The following is a 14510-nucleotide window of genomic DNA, read 5'->3' as shown; positions in this document are numbered from 1 at the left end:
CTCACTAAACCTGTATATGTGTTTGTTTTCGTGTGAGGAGGATCACATTGTTGAAAGATGCATGTGTCAGAAAGTTTAGTTTATTGTTTGAAAAATTATGTTTGAAACAGAGTGAACCTAAACAACGTGAACCTAAACAGTGTGAACCTGAACAGTGTGAACCTAAACAGTGTGAACCTAAACAGCGTGAACCTAAACAGTGTGAACCTAAACAGTGTGAACCTAAACAACGTGAACCTAAACAGTGTGAACCTAAACAACGTGAACCTAAACAGTGTGAACCTAAACAGTGTGAACCTAAACAGTGTGAACCTAAACAGCGTGAACCTAAACAACGTGAACCTAAACAGAGTGAACCTAAACAACGTGAACCTAAACAGTGTGAACCTAAACAACGTGAACCTAAACAGTGTGAACCTAAACAGTGTGAACCTAAACAGTGTGAACCTAAACAGAGTGAACCTAAACAACGTGAACCTAAACAGCGTGAACCTAAACAGTGTGAACCTAAACAGTGTGAACCTAAACAGTGTGAACCTAAACAGAGTGAACCTAAACAACGTGAACCTAAACAGCGTGAACCTAAACAGTGTGAACCTAAACAGTGTGAACCTAAACAGCGTGAACCTAAACAGTGTGAACCTAAACAGTGTGAACCTAAACAGCGTGAACCTAAACAGTGTGAACCTAAACAACGTGAACCTAAACAACGTAAACCTAAACAGCGTGAACCTAAACAGTGTGAACCTAAACAACGTGAACCTAAACAGTGTGAACCTAAACAACGTGAACCTAAACAGCGTGAACCTAAACAGTGTGAACCTAAACAGTGTGAACCTAAACAACGTGAACCTAAACAGTGTGAACCTAAACAGCGTGAACCTAAACAGCGTGAACCTAAACAGTGTGAACCTAAACATCGTGAACCTAAACATCGTGAACCTAAACAGCGTGAACAGTGTGAACCTAAACAGTGTGAACCTAAACAGCGTGAACCTAAACAGCGTGAACCTAAACATCGTGAACCTAAACAGCGTGAACTTAAACAGCGTGAACCTAAACAGCGTGAACCTAAACAGCGTGAACCTAAACAGCGTGAACCTAAACAGTGTGAACCTAAACATCGTGAACCTAAACAGCGTGAACCTAAACAGCGTGAACCTAAACAGCGTGAACCTAAACAGCGTGAACCTAAACAGCGTGAACCTAAACAGCGTGAAATTGTGAAATGCTTCTCAATAGGAACATAATCACAACATGAATGTGCTTGGAGTAAAAGTGTTCATGTTTGCTTCACAAACCACAACTCTCCCTGCAGTAGATAGTAATGACAGTAGACACTGCCTCCCTATGGCCAAAGATGCACACTACAAACGAGACAACAACATACATAAATAAGCCTATGATCACCAGTGAATTATGTTCAAAACAAATAAGTGACCATAAAAGCTAGATATCAAGTCATCGTAGGAAGGCCTTATAATGTATAAGAATTCATCTTACAATCCCCAAATCTCTCTCTCCTTCCCCTTTTTTCTACCTCACATCAGATCTCTCTTTCTCCCACTCTCTATCCTCTCTCTACCTCCTCCCCCCATCTGTCCTCCTTCCTCAGCCTCCTCTCCACCAATCTCCTCATGACCACAGCTGTCAGCACGCTACAGAACACCAGGACAGGAAATGACACGGCTGCCACCAGTAGGCGGCACTCCCCGTACTCCCTCGTCAGGGACGCCCGCCGGGACAGGAAGTCCTCAAACACAGCTTCCTGTTGGGTCAGCGTGCAGAGGGAGAGGAGGAAGTGGAAGAGCTGGTGCCCGTGGCCGATGATGTCACAGTGCCCAGGAAAGAAACACTCAGGCATGGGACAGGAGAAGAAGAACGCTGCCAGGAGGAACAGCAACACCTGTGTGTGACATCAGAGTGTCAGATTGTGCAGAAACCTCTCCCCAACCTCAATCTTCTCTATCTCTTTCTCCCTCATTCCCCCTCTCTCTCTCCCTCTCGCTCACCTGTATTGCGTGTAGGGTCATAGCAGGGTCGTCTCCCCAGGTCCTGCTGACCAGTCTATGTGCCACAGGACTGCTGTCTAGCAGGTACGCCAGACCAGTTGGCACGACCTGGCACAGCTTACGATGGAGTGGGTACGGGTGGCGGTAACTGAGTTTGGCAAAGCAACAGCAGGCACAGGACAACCAAGCCAGGAGAGCTGCTGCAGGGAGGAACACCTAACAAAGGAGAGGTTTGTTCGTAACTGTGTTCCTTTGTCCACTCATTCATTCACTCATTCACTCATTGACTCCCTCATTCTCTCATTCCCCACCTCTCCTACTCGACTGCGTCTCCATGCGGGATCCGAGCTGTAGAAGTAAAGAGCCAGGGCACAGCCATACTGGTACACAGCCACTCCCACATAGTCCAGGAAGAACAGGGCATAGTGGGCCAGCTCGGAGTGGGACTGGAGCAGGTGGGCTGTAGCGCTGCAGCACAAGTAGGTCAGAAGAGACAGGACGTAGTAGACCAGCGGTAGACAGGCCAGGTCCAGGTAAAGACCCAGCCCGTCTGGTCCATTCAGGGTCAGGCCCACGAGACCCTTAGGAAGGGTGATGAGGTTTAAATACAAGGTTTACATCTACAGTAATTGTGTGGCATTATTTTGGACACAAATACGCACATACAAATGCATACATAACACACACTGAATTACACAAAAAGTATTGAAGTACCCCTCCACACATCACAGCAAACACAGAGAACCTCAGCGCAACGCAGACTCCGGCCAGCAAGTGGCTCCACACGTTGATTGTCTCATTGTGTATCTGGAAGAGGCTGAGGAAGTAGAAGCTCCAGGAATGGCCCACGGGCCGGTAGCCAGACAGGATGTAGGGCTCACGGAAGAGAAGGGGGACCTCAGTGTCTCTGACGGTGTGAGGGAGAGAAGACAGAGAGGAGAGGAAGGAGGAGAGGGAACTCATGGGTTTTAGGGGGAGGAAGACAGATATACTGGGCATGGTGGGATTGGGGGCAGAGGGAATGAGGGGGTAAGGAGAATGGGGCACCTGTGAGGAGGTTTGAGGTGAGGTGAGGGGGTCTGTCTGTAGAGGAAAGGACAGGAGGTCGGTAACTGTGTTGTCATACTGAGTTTGGTAGATTTTGTTGAGGTGCTTTGCCCAAAAAATTGGTAACACAATAAGAGGTGTACATGATTTGTACATTTACAGACAGAACTGTCATTGGACAAACATGTTACTAGACTTCTCATGCCTCTGGTGTATCCTCTGCCATATAATGCTCCTCTTTCAAATCAACATCAACAACAACATCAACATGCTGCTGACTAATCTGGTTACATATGCTCACAGTGACCATCACAAAGACAAACCAGGAACTCAACCTTGTGAATAACAGTTAGCAGAAGACATACTTTTAGATGTCTACTATAAACTAAACCAGAAAGCCCTGATGAAACACGTTAAAAGTGGATGTAGGAGAAACAAACCTAATTAAACAGAACTTTGAATGCCCCCTTTTAACACATATATAACAAGTATAGAGGTGAGATAAGGAAAAAGGAACTAACCTGAAACTCTCCCTTTCTGGACTCTCCCACCTCTGACTACTGACTGCAACTTTATGTGTATCAACATTTCACTCCTACCGATCCCAGACATCATTCCCTCATTATAGGGATCTATTTTGCTTGGCCATCTCTCTCTCTCTCACACACACACATGCACATGCACACATGCACTCACACACATACACACATACACACAAGGGTAACAGACGGTATGTTCTACCTCATAGCTCTTAGTCAGCTTAATAAAACAATGAGTCTCCTTTTCTAAATGAATCTAAGAATTTGTTTCCAATTATGCTTATTTTCCTCCCAAACACAAACTGCAGACCACGAGGATAATCAGTCATGAGACATTCTTTAAATTGTAGTGAGATTTCCCTAGTAACTTCTACTGATGATTTTTCAATTCTGATGAATGGACTGGACATTCTATTCTACTTCAACAAATTATATATTTCAAAAAGTTTAAGACAATTGGGTTTTTAAAATGTTTTTATTGCTCAAATAGAATGAACATATGTCAATGGGGATCTTTTTCTTCAATTCTACTCAACTATTCACAGTCAATTCTTCTGGCTTAGTGGGATTAACAAATGTTGGACCTCCCTAGTTGCTTTAAATTAAAATACATTACATTTTGATTGAATTAAATGAATAACAAAACAAAGTAAGGCCATAGATGTAGTGTACTGCAGGTTACATCAACTAGTCCTTGCCCAGGCACAGGTGCACCCCACGGCAACAGACAGGAAAGAGGCGCTGTAGCACTTCCTGGTGGCTGAAGTGTAGAGTACCAAGACCTGCTGGTAGATAGGTACAGAGTTCTGCCCGTAGCGCATGTACTGGCTGCTGTTGGTGGGGTTGTCACAGTACATAAAGCTGCACTCGGCCTCCCACATGGTCTGAGGAAGACGGTTCTCCACTGTAGTGGTTCTAGAGATTCAACAGAGAGAGAAGAAAAATAAATCAACAACAAATATTTAAACCTACTAATTACTGTTTGAAGGGATAGTTTTCACAGGCTTTACATAGAACTTGTATTAAGATTGTAAGACAGTCACATAACTCAGATCGAGGTCAATTTTTTTGAAAATACTTTAGTGTGTATGTTATTGTAAATTTGCGGCAGGTAGCCTAGCCGTTACGAGCACTGGTCCAGTAACTGAAAAGTCACTGGTTCAAATCCCTGAGCCGACTAGGTAAAAAATCTGCCAATGTGTCCTTGAGCAAGGCACTTAACCCTAATTGCTCCTGTAAGTCACTCTGGATAAGAGTGTCCGCTATATTATGTACATGTAACTCACTTCCAGGTCCAGGGTGACAGAGAGCGTGTGTGAATGTTCCCATTTCCCTCTGATTCCTCTGTGGGAATCTTGTAGAAGTCTGAAGGGATGATCAGTGTTTCGTTACACCTCTCCTTTGTCCCCTTCTTTCCTTTCGCCATGGTCAGGCCCAGCAGCATAGACACACAGCACACAACCTGAGGATGGTAAGAGATGGAAATACAAGTAAATATATTAGAAGTTATCTAACTAATGAATAGTGCTGAAACTTAAGCACAACGGTTCTATTTTTTTATTTAGATCAATTAAATGAATCAAATTGTCAAAATCGGATGTGACTCTGCACTGTACTAATGAATACATTAGAGATGATGCAACCAAAGAGTTTTTTGTTTATGAGATAAATTAATTAGCACATCACAAGTACATGGCAAAAAAAGTATGGCAAATAAGTATATGTATGGTAATCCTTATTAGGCAGCTAGTAGCCTAGTGGTTAGGAGTGTTGGGCCAATAACCGAAAGGTTGCAATTTTGAATCCTTGAGCCGAGTAGGTGAAACATCTTTGGATGTGCCTTTGAATTAACCTTAATTGCTCTCGATAAGAGTTTCTGTTAAATGTAATCAATTGTTACATACAATTTTCAGTATAACAAAAAACATGAGTAGTAGCTTTATCACACGCTGACTGTTATACTCACCAGGTACTTCGAAACGTTGCTTTTGAGATCCATCTCTGATCTCTGTTTTTCTATCTGTCACGTCTTTATGTCGAACTTCTGCCTCCGGGTGTGAAGTATTTATCTGAATGCCTTGAGTGGTAAATTTGCATGAAATAATGAAAACGGATGAAAATGAGATAATATCTCTGACCTGACCTGTTTGTAGACCATTTGAAACAAAGGGGGATTCTGCAGATCTGAAATAGTTGGCCTTATCACTAAATCTACTTCCAGGCGCCTTCGGTGTGGAAACACCACGCAAAAAGGTGTTAAAGTTCACCCAAATTACAAAATTACATATTGGTTTCCTTACCCTGTAAGCAGTCAATGGACAGGGTATGACAGAAATTCATATTTAGGTTTAGTTTCCCTGCACTGTTTCGGTATGCTAATTTTTCGCATTTGTTGCACAAATCCGATTCAAGACCTAGCACAAATATCAGCGTTAGTCACTTATATAGTTGAAGTCGGAAGTTTACATACACTTAGGTTGAAGTCATTCAAACTTGTTTCTCAACCACTCCACAAATGTATTGTTAACAAACTATAGTTTTGGCAAGTCGGTTAGGACGTCTACTTTGTGCATGACACAATACATTTTTCCATAAATTGTTTACAGACAGATTATTTCACTGTATCACAATTCCAGATGGTCAGAAGTTTACATACACTAAGTTAACTGTGCATTTAAACAGCTTGGAAAATTCCAGAAAATTATATCATGGATTTAGAAGCTTCTGACAGGCTAATCATTTGAGTCAATTGGAGGTGTACCTGTGGATGTAGTTCAAGGCCTACCTTCAAGCTCAGTGCCTCTTTGCTTGACATCATGGGAAAATCAAAAGAATTGGAGACCTCCACAAGTCTGGTTCATCCTTGGGAGCAATTTCCAAACACCTGAAGGTACCACGTTTATCTGTACAAACAATAGTACGCAAGTATAAACACCATGGGACCACGCAGCCATCATATCACTCAGGAAGGAGATGTGTTCTGTCTCCTAGAGACGAACGTACTTTGGTGCGAAAAGTGCAAATCAATCCCAGAACAACAGCAAAAGACCATGTGAAGATGCTGGAGGAAACAGGTACAAAAGTATCTATATCTGTCACGTTCCTGACCTGTTTTATGTTATTTTTTGTATGTGTTTAGTTGGTCAGGGCGTGAGTTGGGGTGGGCATTATATGTTTTGTGTTTCTTGTTTAGGTCACTTGAAATTAGCCTTATATGGTTCTCAATCAGAGACAGGTGTTTGACGTTTTCCTCTGATTGAGAACCATATATAGGTTGGCTGTTTCACACTGTTTGTTTGTGGGTGATTGTCGCTGTGTCTGTGTTTATTGCACCACACGGTACTGTCTCGTCTCGTTCATTCATTCATTTTCGTTCGTTCGTTCTTTCCTGTTCGTGCGTTCATTGTTTGTTATGTTCACAAGTTCAGGTCTGTTTAACGTCGTTTGTTGTTTTGTAGTTTATGCAAGTATTAGTTTTTTTCGTGTTCGTCTTCGTCAGTAAATAAATCAATATGTATTCACAACCCGCTGCATTTTGGTCGAATCCTTGCTCCTCCTCTTCGGATGAAGAGGAGGAGAAGAGCCGTTACAATATCCACAGTAAAACGAGTCCTATATCGACATAACCTGAAAGGCTGCTCAACAAGGAAGAAGCCACTGCTCCAAAACCGCCATAAAAAAGCCAGACTACGGTTTGCAACTGCACATGGGGACAAAGATCGTACTTTTTAGAGAAATGTCCTCTGGTCTGATGAAACAAAAATAGAACTGTTTGGCCATAATGACCATCGTTATGTTTGGAGGAAAAGGGGGGACGCTTGCAAGCCGAAGAACACCATCCCAACCGTGAAGCACTGGGGAGGCAGCATCATGTTGTGGGGGTGCTTTGCTGCAGGAGGGACTGGTGCACTTCACAAAATAGATGGTATAATGAGGATGGAAAATGATGTGGATATATTGAAGTAACAGCTCAAGACATCAGTCAGGAAGTTAAAGCTTGGTCGCAAATGGGTCTTCCAAATGGACAATGGCCCCAAGCATACTTCCAAAGTTGTGGCAAAATGGCTCAAGGACAACAAAGTCAAGACATTGGAGTGGCCATCACAAAGCCCTGAACTCAATCCTATAGAAAGTTTGTGGGCAGAACTGAAAAAGTGTGTGTGAGCAAGGAGGCCTACAAACCTGAATCAATTACACAAGCTCTGTCAGGAGGAATGAGCCAAAACCCAATTATTGTGGGAAGCTTGTGGAAGGCTACCCGAAACGTTTGACCCAAGATAAACAATTTAAAGGCAATGCTACCAAATACTAATTGAGTGTATGTAAACTTCTGACCCACTGGGAATGTGATGCAAGAAACAAAAGCTGAAATAAATAATTCTCTCTACTATTAATCTGACATGTCACATTCTAAAATAAAGTGGGGATCCTAACTGACCTAAAACAGGGATTTTTTTTTTTCTTGGATTAAATGTCAGGAATTATGGAAACTGAGATTTAATGTATTTTGCTAAGTTGTATGTACAACTTCAACTGTTGATGATTTGAACAAGATGTGGGATAAATGCTAATATCGGTACCAGGACGTGAATAGGATTTGTGCCACAAATGCTAAAATGTTAGCATATGGAAACAGTGCTAGGGGGAAAAAAATAAAGCATGCATTGCTGTCATACACACTACCCTCTGTAGTGCCTTGCAGTTGGAGGCCGAGCAGTTGCCATACCATGCGGTGATACAACCAGTCAGGATGCTCTCGATGGTGCAGCTGAGGACCCATGCCAAATCTTTTCGTCTCCTGAGGGGGAATAGGCGTTGTCGTGCCCTCTTCACGACGGTCTTGGCTTGATTGGAGTATGATAGTTTGTTGGTGATGTGGATACAAACAAACTTGAAGCTCTCAACCTGCTCCACTACAGCCACGTCGATGAGAATGGGATTGTGCTCGGTCCTCCTTTTCCTGTGGTCCACAATCATCTCCGTTGTCTTGATCACATTGAGGGAGAGGTTGTTATCCTGGCACCACACTGCCAGGTCTCTGACCTCTTCCCTATAGTCTCATCATTGTCGAGGATCAGGCCTACCACTGTTGTGTTGTCGGCAAACTTAACGATGGTGTTAGAGTTGTGCTTGGCCATGCAATCATGGGTGAACAGGGAGTACAGTAGGGGACTGAGCACTCACCCCTGAGGGGGCCCCGTGTTGAGGATCAGCGTGGCAGATGCGTACCACCTTGGGGCAGCCCGTCAGGAAGTCCAGGATCCAGTTGCAGAGGGAGGTGTTTAGTCCCAGGGTCCTTAGCTTCGTGATGAGCTTTGAGGGCACTATGGTATTAATCACTGAGCTGTAGTCAATTAATAGCATTCTCACGTAGATGTTCCTTTTGTCCATGTGGGAAACGGCAGTGTGGAGTGCGATAGAGATTGCATCATCTGTGGATCTGTTCGGGCGGTATGCAAATTGGATTGGGTCTAGGGTTTCTGGGATAATGGTGTTGATGTGAGCCATGACCAGCCTTTCAAAGCACTTCATGGCTACAGACGTGAGTGCTGCGGGTCTGTAGCCATTTAGGCAGGTTACCTTGGTGTTCTTGGGCACAGGGACTATGGTGGTCTGCTAGAAACATGTTGGTATTACAGACTCGGTCAAGGAGAGGTTGAAAATGTCAGTGAAGACACTTGCCAGTTGTTCAGCGCATGCTCGGAGAACACGTCCTGGTAATCCGAATGTTGAATGTTGACCTGCTTAAAGGTCTTACCCACATCAGCCACGGAGAGCGTGATCACACAGTTGTCGGGAACAGCTGATGCTCTCACGCATGCTTCAGTGTTGCTTGCCTCGAAGCGAGCAGGGAAGTTATTTAGCTCATCTGGTAGGCTCGTGTCACTGGGAAGCTCACGGCTGTGCTTCGCTTTGTAGTCTGTAATAGTTTGCAAGCCCTGCCACATCCGACGAGTGTAGTACGATTCAATATTAGTCCTGTATTGACACTTTGCCTGTTTGATGGTTCACGAGGGCATAGAAGATCATTTAGCTCAGTGCGGATGTTGCCTGTAACCCATGGCTTCTGGTTGGGGTATGTATGTACGGTCACTGTGGGGACGACGTCATTGATGCACTTATTGATGAAACCAGTGACTGATGTGGTGTACTCCTCAATGCCATTGGAAGAATTCCGGAACATATTCCAGTCTGTGCTAGCAGTCCTGTAGCTTAGCATACTGCGTCATCTGACCACGTTATTGAGCGAGTCACTGGTACTTCCTGCTTTAGTTTTTGCTTGTAAGCAGGAATCAGGAGGATAGAGTTATGGTCAGATTAGCCAAATGGAGGGCGAGGGAGAGCTTTGTACGTGTCTCTGTGTGTGGAGTAAAGGTGGTCTAGAGTTGTTTTTCCTCTGGTTGCACGTGTAAAATACTGGTAGAAATTATGTAAAACGGATTTAAGTTTCCCTGCATTAAAGTCCCCAGCCACTAGCAGTGCCACCTCTGGATGAGCATTTTCTTGTTTGCTTATGGCCTTATACAGCTCGTTGAGTGCCGTCTTAGTGCCAGCATCGGTTTGTGGTGATAAGTAGGCAGCTATGAAAAATATAGATAAACTCTTTTAGTAAATAGTGTGGTCTACAGCTTATCATGAGATACTCTACCTCAGGTGAGCAAAATCTCAAGACTTCCTGTAACGGCAGTCTAAGTCGTCCTCCTCCTCAGACGAGGAGAGGCGAGAAGGATCGGAGGACCAATGTACAGCGTGGTAAGTTTCCATGATTTAATAACAAGAAAACTAGACAAAATACAAAACAACAAACGTACTAACCATCACAGTCCCGTGTGGTACAAACACTGACACAGGAAACAACCACCCACAAAATCCCAACACAAAACAAGCCACCTATATATGATTCTCAATCAGGGACAACGATTGACAGCTGCCTCTGATTGAGAACCATATTAGGCTGAACACAGAAACAAACAAACTAGACACACAACATAGAATGCCCACCCAGCTCACGTCCTGACCAACACTAAAACAAGCACAACACATAAGAACTCTGGTCAGGACGTGACACTTCCTTAATATTAGATTTCGTGCACCAGCTGTTACTTACAAATAGACACATACAGCCTCCCAATGTTTTACCGGAGGCATTTGTTCTATCTTGCCGATGCACGGAAAACCCATCCAGCTGTATGTTATCCATGTCGTCGTTCAGCCACTACTCGGTGAAACATAAGATATTACAGTTTTTAATGTCTCGTTATAGGATAGTCATGATCGGAGCTCATCCATTTTATTATCCAATGATTGCACGTAGGCTAATAGGACTGATGGTAAAGGCAGATTACTCACTCGCCGTTGGATCCTTACAAGGCACCCCGACCTACGTTCCCTATATCTCTGTCTGTTCTTCATGCAAATGACAGGGATTTGGGGCTTGTCGGGTGTCTGAAGTAAATACTTTGCGTCCGACTCATTAAAGAAAAAATATTTGTCCAGTACGAGGTGAGTAATTGCTGTCCTGATATCCAGACGCTCTTTTCGGTCATAAGAGATTGTGGCAGAAACATTATGTACAAAATAAGTTATTGGTTAGTAGCCCGTAAAACGTCAGCCATCACCGCCGCCGCCATATCAGAATTTAGCCAGGACACCGGGGTTAACACCCATACTCTTACAATAAGTGCCATGGGATCTTTAGTGACCACAGAGAGTCAGAACACCCGTTTAACATCCCATCCAAAAGACGGTACCCTACACAGGGCAAAGTCCCCAATCACTTCCCTGGGGCATTGGGATCTTTTTTTAGACCAGAGAAAAGAGTGCCTCCTACTGGCGCTCCAGCACCACTTTATAGACCATATACTACTTACAGGGTAACAAAAACAATCCCTCTGTCCCTTTAAGACTGGTTTACTGACATTGTGCATCCTCAACAAAAGTGAAGTCTAGATTGTATAATTTCTTGATTATAAGAGCATATCATTTTGTTTATGTGTGGCTCTGTATGTTCTTCATTGCTGGTCCTGGGGACCTACCTGGTGTACATGCTTGTGTTCCAGCTCAGCTCAGCACAAACACACCTGATTCGACTAGTGATCTCATAATCAATGTCTTACTTAGGTGAATCACGTACATGTATTCGTGCTGGGCTGGAACATAGGCCTTCACACAAAGCAGCTATAATGCCCTACCAAGCAAAAAGGCAGTAGCTGCTCATTTGGTCGAAAATTAGTTCATGTAATTTATGCTACATTAACTACATGCTTAATCATGTGGACAAGTATCCTGCCTCTATTGTGTTGTGTTTTGGAGAAAACTGGGGTCATATTAGTAACTGAACTTACTGCCCTTTAGCTTGGTTTTAACCTGCCCTTGGCTACAGTTACTGCCTTTTACCTTGGTATCATATAATTTTATTCTGATAGTGATGCAATCAAACCTGTATGACACTGACTGACAGCTCTAGGGACACAACAACATGGCACAGCATTCCCAGGGGAAATGATGGTTGAACTTTCTCTGAAACGCTGACACCCAGACAGCTAGCTAAGTAGATCTGAGAACATAATTAATTAGCTAGCTAGTGAGCATAGACTAACAATCCTACCAGCTCCCATAAGAGGAGATCTGCAAATTATACTAACTTCAATCTATTAGCCCTATAATGAATTATATTCTGAAATTTCATCTGAAGGTTTCTTTGAATCAGTACACCACACACACGATTTCTAGCCTGTGACAGCCACCAAGCTAGAAGTGACGCACCCCTACCAAAATGTAAAAACCTACCTAGCTAGCATTAGCATGAAGCAATACATTTGAGATACCTGCTCCCATAAGAGGCAATCAGTAATTTAACCTAGCTTCTATCTATTATCCCTATAATGAATATAAACCATATAATTGTATTCTGACATTATATGGGTTATTTGAATCAGTAACGTTACACCACACACACGATCTCTAGCCAGCTGACAGTCAGTAGACGTGCATCCCATACTGAATTGTCAAAGCCATACACCCTTGTTTTCCAGTTGAGCATACACACAGCATTGCTACCTCATTAATAATATATCTAGTCACATGTCCAGGGTTTCTGGTTTTCTTTAATATTCCAGTATTGAGTGACTGTCCTGATCAGGAAACAAAAATTGTATCCAAAATTGTATCCATCACCTTTGTTGGTGGCGTATGTTATTAGCACAACAAGCTTTGGCATGCCAAACGTGTGCTCAATGTGTCTGCTTCGGTGCCATCATTACTTGAATGCGGGAAGAAACTGTTTTGCCAAAATGACTTCCACCAATCCCTGTGGCCTAGATGATTATAGTATCTATGGGGATCAAAGTTGCCATGTGAGGGTGCATTAGGACTACTTTTCACATGTATTATTATAACAAAACATGGGCTACTTGTAAAACACAGTATGTAATGTGACTGACCAGAACCTACATCTCCATATAAATGCAACTGGTATCTTAGTGGAAGACACACAGAGGATGCCGTTTCAACTCTGTTACAGCAGAGCAGTTACTGCCTTTTTGCTTGGTAGGGCAGTATAGCACAACCCATTACACCCCTTTGTTGATCACTGTTGTAACCTGTTGCATGCATTTACCCTCTTACCTCAGCGATCAACCGCATAGGCTAAACAGATAATAGAGAATCAACAGTTGTGTGATACTCCTACCTCCTCCTACCCAGTTGTAGTCTAGTCATTCCGTAACCTCTAGACTACACAACTACACAACAGTTTTACTATCTATCTCTCTATCGAGAACGATACTCTGTTCTAGATAGATGCCTCCAATGATAGGGCATCCTCATGTGCTCTCTACTACCCAACCACTGCACAGATGAGTGAAAGGCTGACTGCATCCAGCCACTGTCCCATTTTAAAACAGGTCACATCTACCACATTAACAAGCCCTCTCAACTTGGGAAAAGTTCACATGCACACAGTCAGATGCTGTTCCATGGAGAGAGAGAGAGAGAGAGAGAGAGAGAGAGAGAGAGAGAGAGAGAGAGAGAGAGAGAGAGAGAGAGAGAGAGAGAGAGAGAGAGAGAGAGAGAGAGAGAGAGAGAGAGAGAGAGAGAGAGAGAGAGAGAGAGAGAGAGAGAGAGAGAGAGAGAGAGAGAGAGAGAGAGAGAGAGAGAGAGAGAGAGAGAGAGGGTTTAGTGGAGGCTATACACAGGTATTCTCCCACCCACTTATTTTTCAGTGGGCACTTCTTAATCCCCATGATGCGTATCAAAGTAGTGTAGTGGAGGTATATGTGTATCAATTAAATAAGGAGGATGAAACAGATCAGAATGCTTAGCTTAACATTTTGATAAAGCATTATTTCACATTTTAGGCCCAGCAATGTGCACACGGTGCTAGGCCTATGCGTGAATGTTCTAAAATGCAATTAGCAGGTGTTAGGTTCTAATTCTCAGAGTAAAAAACTCTACGGACACTATGAAAGCTAAACAAAGTTTAATTCTTCCCAGAGGATCAATAAAGATGCATTAGACAAAACATGTTTCCACCAACACAAGTATATATACTCCAATTTAGATGCACTCTTCCTCCTCTCCAACTCTTACATCTGTTATGGTTCGACAGGAAGATGAAGTGATGGGGTAATAAACAGTTCCTCCTCCCTTAAGGTGATCTGACCTGACCTCAACCCCCTTGATGCCTAATCCAAAGCTCTCCACCCGTATCACCTATAGCACTCCCTTAACAGCCTCCCCTCTATCCAGCACATTCCAAAGCCATCTGGCTCCTACAGATAACCATTTAACTTCTGATGTAAAAAACAGTCTCTATCACTCCTCAGACACTATAGTATTACTCCTGATGTATCATGTCTCTAGTATAACAATGTTCCAAGTTTAACCCAGACTCTAACACAGGAAAACACAG

At 43.3% G+C, this 14510-nt stretch overlaps 3 protein-coding genes across 3 annotated transcripts; 1 reads left to right on the top strand and 2 right to left on the bottom strand.

The window, feature by feature from the left end:
* The first annotated feature begins 57 nt into the window (after nucleotides 1-57).
* Nucleotides 58-1227, top strand: LOC139553037 (uncharacterized protein in mobD 3'region-like). Its single transcript, XM_071365027.1, has 2 exons — nucleotides 58-65; nucleotides 171-1227. The coding sequence occupies exons 1-2, from the start codon at nucleotides 58-60 to the stop codon at nucleotides 1225-1227; spliced, it is 1065 nt and encodes a 354-aa protein (XP_071221128.1).
* A 343-nt stretch (nucleotides 1228-1570) lies between these two features.
* On the bottom strand, nucleotides 1571-2975 carry LOC139553036 (membrane progestin receptor beta-like). Its single transcript, XM_071365026.1, has 4 exons — nucleotides 2727-2975; nucleotides 2324-2593; nucleotides 2013-2228; nucleotides 1571-1906 (listed from the first exon to the last, which is right to left on the bottom strand). Exons 1-4 carry the CDS (start codon nucleotides 2973-2975, stop codon nucleotides 1571-1573), a joined length of 1071 nt encoding a protein of 356 aa, XP_071221127.1.
* A 1079-nt stretch (nucleotides 2976-4054) lies between these two features.
* LOC139553076 (interleukin-17A-like) lies at nucleotides 4055-6785 on the bottom strand. The gene is made up of 4 exons (XM_071365043.1): nucleotides 6384-6785; nucleotides 5565-5675; nucleotides 4885-5060; nucleotides 4055-4513 (listed from the first exon to the last, which is right to left on the bottom strand). Exons 2-4 carry the CDS (start codon nucleotides 5595-5597, stop codon nucleotides 4282-4284), a joined length of 441 nt encoding a protein of 146 aa, XP_071221144.1. The 5' UTR covers nucleotides 5598-5675; nucleotides 6384-6785; the 3' UTR covers nucleotides 4055-4281.
* Nucleotides 6786-14510: the final 7725 nt, after the last annotated feature.

The sequence above is a fragment of the Salvelinus alpinus genome, chromosome 25, assembly GCF_045679555.1.
Source record: "Salvelinus alpinus chromosome 25, SLU_Salpinus.1, whole genome shotgun sequence".
NCBI lineage: Eukaryota > Metazoa > Chordata > Actinopteri > Salmoniformes > Salmonidae > Salvelinus > Salvelinus alpinus.
Note: the sequence above shows the minus strand (reverse complement) of the source record. Positions and strands in the feature narration are given on the sequence as shown.